Source organism: Leptosomus discolor, chromosome 1 (assembly GCF_034619465.1).
Source record: "Leptosomus discolor isolate bLepDis1 chromosome 1, bLepDis1.hap2, whole genome shotgun sequence".
In the NCBI taxonomy this organism is placed as follows: domain Eukaryota; kingdom Metazoa; phylum Chordata; class Aves; order Leptosomiformes; family Leptosomidae; genus Leptosomus; species Leptosomus discolor.
Window position 1 is genome coordinate 146,679,310 of NC_141391.1, and position 6,000 is coordinate 146,685,309.

The 6,000-nt window shown below is 50.6% G+C and overlaps 1 protein-coding gene across 1 annotated transcript in view; it reads right to left on the reverse strand.

Moving 5' to 3' along the window:
* PDE3A (phosphodiesterase 3A) overlaps positions 1-5,749 on the reverse strand; it is a 253,910-nt gene extending 248,161 nt beyond the window's left edge. The window contains exon 1 of the mRNA XM_086466846.1: positions 4,865-5,749. Coding sequence (XP_086322972.1) covers positions 4,865-5,749 — 885 coding nt within the window. The remainder of the gene's footprint in view (positions 1-4,864) is intronic.
* Between the last annotated feature and the right edge of the window lie 251 nt (positions 5,750-6,000).

A 6,000-nucleotide genomic window follows, 5' to 3' on the forward strand; every position in this document is an offset into this window, starting at 1 on the left:
GCAAGTCACCAGATGACATAACTCCTCAGTATCCCTCGGTTTCTAGTGACCTAAATGGTAATGCCAGCAAATCTTATCAGAGTAATTACAGCTCAGTAATGCTTATTAGCAAGAGGAGGTATACGGTATACAATACTGCATGTCTAATAAGAGACCGTAACTTCAACATACATAAAGTTCAATATTCAGATTTAATCTGCCTTCTCTCCAAAATTTTAAATCTCTGTATGTTGCACGCAGATCCCCTTTTTTCAGGCCATAGGGCAGGATACGTCATATTAAAAATTGGTTACAAGATAAGGGTACATGTGCCCTTTTTTTAGGACAGAACGATAGAGAGCCAGGAAAAGGGGAGAAGCAACATATTCCTGGCACTTACAAAGCTCTCACTGTCGAACAATGAGAAGAACATATAAAGCCTTAATTTTCCCTTGAAAAAAACCCAACAAATATATTTTTTTTCTCCTCCGTTTCTTAGATCTTATCACTGAAGAGATATCTTTGACCATGTGAACTGTTACTGTGTTGTCTTCTCAACTCCACAGACAGGCAGCGATAACGACGGTCCTGGCTCACAACTTTCCCAGGCTACAGACTGGGAACAGGCAGAGTCACCATCTAGAACCCCATGAAAAACGGTCAAACCAAGCAAAAAACCCCCTGCTGCTGGAAGAGAGAGGAGTCTGGAATCGAAGTTACTTATCTGAAAAAATAACTTTTTAAAAGGAGAAACAGGCAGGGAAAGACGTGGCAGCACGGAAAAGCTACCAAGTCTCAAACCAATTAAAAATAAGTGACAGACCCTCAGTGAGGCAAACAGCTTTCTACTTCTCCGGCTGCTCAGAAGGAGGAAAAGAGTAAAGAGAAAGAAGGAAGGAAAATGGGCAGAAAACCTCTCTGCCTCAGGAGCCAGAGGACACAGACAGGAGACTGCACATGGAGCTGCTGGCCTGGCAGCTGGAGACATCAGAGCTGCAGGAGGAACTTCTCCGTCCTGGTGCTGCCTCCTGCATTGACCAGGGCTTTTCAGCAGAGCAAGACTCAGCACCTCGCTAGTGCCTTCTCATACGGGGTTGTGCCACCCACCAGTTTGGGAACTAGAAAGTACCACACATACCTGTATGCTGTACCTGTGACAGCCTTCTGCTTAAGGGAAAAAAGAAATCTAAAAAGGCAAAGCAAATTGAACTACTTGCAGCAGTCACTCTAGCTCATTTAACACACACTTGTAATAAATCCAGCTTAGCTGAAAGCTTCCCGTTTCCCCCAAACAAAACAAACAACAAGCGAGGCTTTAAAACCAAAATCGGGAGTCTTTAGCACGGTTTAAAATTGTCCAGCTACTATCTACTGTGGAGTATTTTACCCACCAAGATGAAGTCATCCCTTTGGACTGCTGTATCTCGAGATTAACACTCACAGATCAGAGGCACAAGCTCCAGAACACACGGGCTATATATTTTCATGGGAAACACCAAGACAGCACACATTTCTGGCTCACGCGCCCCCCGCCCCCAACCTCCTCGCCGCACTTTTAGGAAAAACTAAAATGTTTGTCAAAAACATGAAGAAGAAACTCCAAGTGTCATCATCCTGGCAGTACTTATGCATTTACCACCACCACCAAAAAAAAAAAAAAAAAAAAAGGCATTTGTTCATTCATTCACTGTCTTATCCATCCATTCACAATTTCTCTCTGCAGCCTCTTTCAAATCTGGGTGAGTGAGCCCTCAAGGAGCTGAGCATCCTCAGCTGGCATTGATGAAATCACAGGGAGACAACGCTCTCAGCTGGGAGCAGGATCAGGCTATTACAAAGCACACATTTCTCAACGAGATCTATACACACGCCAAACTGGAAGCCTTTAATCCAAAGAATTTGCTGAAGCTGAGAAAGAGAACATATATGAAAATGAGCCACAAAAAATAGAATTAAACAAAAAACTAGTAAAGAGCACTTGTAGCAACAAAAGAAAGTTGCTTGATTTCGGTTGTAACTTTTTTTTAATTAAACAGTTTTTAAATTCTTTTGGGAACTGATCAGCAACTAAGATGAGACATTTATACAGAAGCAATAATTTAGTGACATAGGCATTTTCAGCTACTCTTACGAGCAGCTTAAACAGAAGTATACTTTTAATTTTAAATATGCTAATATCTCTGTGATTTTGGTTTGCAGTTCCTGGTACTGTCCTTTATATCACAAGGCCACATAAGATTCAATTCTGTACTCTATCAGGGAAAAAAATCAGATTAACAACTGAGATGTGACTAAAAAGAATAAATTCAGAAACTCTGACTTTTGTAGAATCTCGTATCACAAACAGTCAGATCAGCGGGGAATCACACTCTGGAAAAACAAAAGCTTAATTAAGTTCTCAGCAATAGGAAAGATTACACAAGAGGCAATGGGGAACATCTCTAAAACTTCACCTAATGTTACTCACCAAATGAAAGCATGTATTTCAAAGAAATAAAGTAGATCCATATCCTGATGAAAATTATTGGCAGCTCCCAGATGTGTTAACTAGCTATCTTTCGGACCAGTAACATTCAGGGCATGCTTTTTAAAAACAGGGGGTGAGCGAAGGCCTGGTTTTGTTTATAGAGCCCTCATCTCTATTTTTAACATGTTATATTTAAAAACTGTCCAAAAGAGAAACATTTACCTATGGTTTCTTTAAGTCTACAGGGAGCTGATTTTTGCTATAAACACAAACTTTGTTTGCTGTGAGAGTCCCACTTGTCCCAGCATTTCTTCAAGGTCCTTACAGAGCTTTGTTTCAACTTTTCAATTTTTCTATCTTGCTAACATTTATTTAAGAAGACAGATTTTAGGGAGGGAAGTTGACTTACACACACACAGACACACTGGGCATTAAAGAAAAACCAAAAAACAAAAAACAAGTCTCCCCCAACTCGAAAGTAGTCATCCATTTCTAATCATGCAGTGACGCAAGCAATACCAGATCTCACTATTGATTAATAGTGAGTGAGAACAAAAGAAAGAGAAATTTGCCAAAATCCTGCAGCGGGCAAACTGAACAGTCGCCAGCTAACTCCAGTCCAGCTCCGCAGCTTAGAGGCGAGAATTGCTCGGGGCAAAGCTGACGGCTGTCCCCAAGGAACGCACCACTGGGGGGAATAAAATCTACCTTGTTATCCATCACCAGTTTAACATCCTGGTATATAAAGATGGTTTGAATTCCCTCCATAAGAAAGAGAAGGATGTGATCACAAACTAGTGAGCCCCATCTGCAAATGAGTGCATTTAGAGACATTAACTAAAAAGCTGCTTTTACTCGAAGTGCGAAAGTGAGTGGAAATATGTTTAAAACCTTAACAATTATTATTGTAAGAAACCACCAGAAATGCCTAGTGTCATCAAGTAAGTACAAACAGTTTTAACTCCTTAGATAGTGTATTTACAAATTATTCTTACACCCTTCTCAGTTCCTATTAAAGCCAGAACCGGGTCAGCTTTCAACTTTTTCACACTGTATGTGCCTAGACACTGTGGTAAATATTTATTTTATCTAAACAAAACCGTTAAATAAATAAGTACATTTGTTGTAAAATAAGCCTCAAGTATACAAGGTTGTCAGGCCCTCTTCTAGAAAATGTCATAACCAACCACAAAGGGATGTAATCAACCATTTCCAGAAACAAACTAGCCACCCACACCATATGGTTAGATGCCATCACTTGGGAAATACTTAGCTGCTTAGCCAGAAAGCAACCTGAAAGAAAACCTTTGGTGTACAGCAATACACTTCAGTTGACCACAGTGCACAGAGTTATTTTCAATACTAATTGGAAAAAAAAGTTTAACACCATTTGCCAGTTACTTTCGCCCAGGTTTCCCTTTCCATCACGCAGCGACGGTTGCACTGATTTTCAATATGCGCAGTTACACTCGATCCATCGAACAGTTCTGTCGTGGGGCAATCTTAAATCTCAAAAAACCTGAGAAAACACTTTGACCGCAAAACTAAGCCGACCCCTGTGTCCGTGGCAGGACTCTATACAGCTGTGCAGTAAAGATAATGGTGTTTGCTTGTTTCCTTTTTTTTTTTTTTTTTTATTTGAGGTGTGCATTTAGAAGGACGCACCGCTGGTAGCACAGCAAGTTCTCACTCACCCATTCAAATCACGACCTCTTAAAGGAAACAAAGTTGAGATAAATCGCGTGTGCCTCGTACCGATTCCCACAACCACAGCAGAGCGGGAGCTATTGATTACGCGCACAGGAACAGCCTTGGGGAGGCAAAGTGCAAAGATGAGCACCGCGCTGGGCGGACCAGCCTCAGAGGACACGTTGTCGCCCTGATAAGGGACTTCTCCCACCGGGGGCAAGCTGCTTGGCTCACACACACACCCCTTTAAAGCTTAAAACAAGTTTAATAGGGCTCAGCTACCTTTCCAGGAAACTACAGGTTTGAAAAAGCAAGGCTCGTAAGTGATGCTGGGACACCTGAGGGCTGTGCTGAGGGCAGGTTCCCACCAGCTCCGAGAGCCAAGCGGGTACCACCCGCCTCAACCTTCTGCCAGGCTTAAGAAAAGCAAGCGCCGGCGATGGCTGTAAAAGAAAAGAAACCCCCCAGCTCTCTCCCCGATGCCCGCAGCCGGGGCAAGTCACGCTGGGTCCGGAGAGCCCCGCTTCCCCCGGCCCCAGCCCCGGCCCGGGGCAGCCGCCCGGGGCTCTCTGCGCCGCGCGGCGCCGGGGAAAGCCCGCACCGCGCTCAGCCCCTTTACCGGCAAGCGGCCGGCGGCGCACAGCTCCCTGGCGGGAGCCCACCCGCCACCCCGCCGCCAGCAAAGTTTGGGACCCGGGTTCCGCCCCCCGTCCCCAGCCCCTGCCCTACCTGCTCCCGGGGGATGCAGGGCAGCGAGGTCCGCCGGTGGGTCTTGCTGCTGCCGCCCGACATCTCGGGGGAGATCATGGAGCTGGACCGCCGCCGCCGCCTGAGCACCGGGGCTTCGTCCGCGGCCGGGGGGGCGGCGGGAGGCTCCGCCAGCGGGGCGGCCCGCCGCGGGGGCCAGAGCCGGTCGGCGTAACCGGCCAGGAGGATGCCCAGCAGCCCCAGCAGGTAGGCCAGGTAGGGCCGCCAGGACGCCGGGACCCTCTCCAAAGCGACGAGGGACGTGGTCCTGGCCGCGCTAGTGACGGCGAGCATGAGGACGCCCTGCCTCAGCTTCAGCACCAGCCATGTCACGGCGGCCAGGCAGCTCAGCACCACCCCCGTGGCGGCGAGGGAGAGCAAGTGATCCTCCCCCGCCGCCAGCGCCGTCTGCGCCACCGCTTCCCCCCCGCAGCAGGCGGCCAGCAGCAGCGCCGCCGTCCGCGGCCGCACGCCGCCGCGCAGCAGGTACCGGCCCGCTCCGAAGAAGGCGCCGGCCAGGCCCAGGGGCACGGCGCCGGGGGGCAGCCAGCCCCAGCCCCAGCCCCGCGGCCCCGCGCCGCCTTCCGCCGCCAGCTCCCGGCCGCGCTCCCCCCGCACCAGCCTCACCACCAGGGCCAGCAGCACGGAGAGGCAGCCGGCGCACAGCGCCGAGGAAAGTTTCCGGCGGCGCCAGGTCTCCCGCGGCGGCGGCAGCAGCAGCAGCAGCGGCGGCGGCAACGCGGCCCGGGAGGCCGACGTCCCCCCCGCCGCCGCCGCCCTGCCGCCGCCCCGCGGGGTGCCGGGCTGCCGCCCCGCCGCCGGGCAGCGCCCGCTACAGTCCGGGCTCTGCGCCTCGCCGCCGGCCATGGCCTCGACGGGCCTCCCTGCGCACCCCCCGGCAGCGCGGGCCCTTGCCCCGGGGCTTATTCGCAACCGGGCAGGGGCCGGGAGCGACCCCCCCCGCCCCGGCGGCCGTCAGCGGCGGGCGACCGGGGGGCGGCGGGCCGGGGGCGCTCCCCGCTGCAGCGCCGGCATTTCCTGCGGAGCGCCGAGCGCGCCCCCCGCTCGCCTCCTCCCCGCTCGCCCCGCGCTGCTCATGAAGGGCTGGGGAGCGCCTT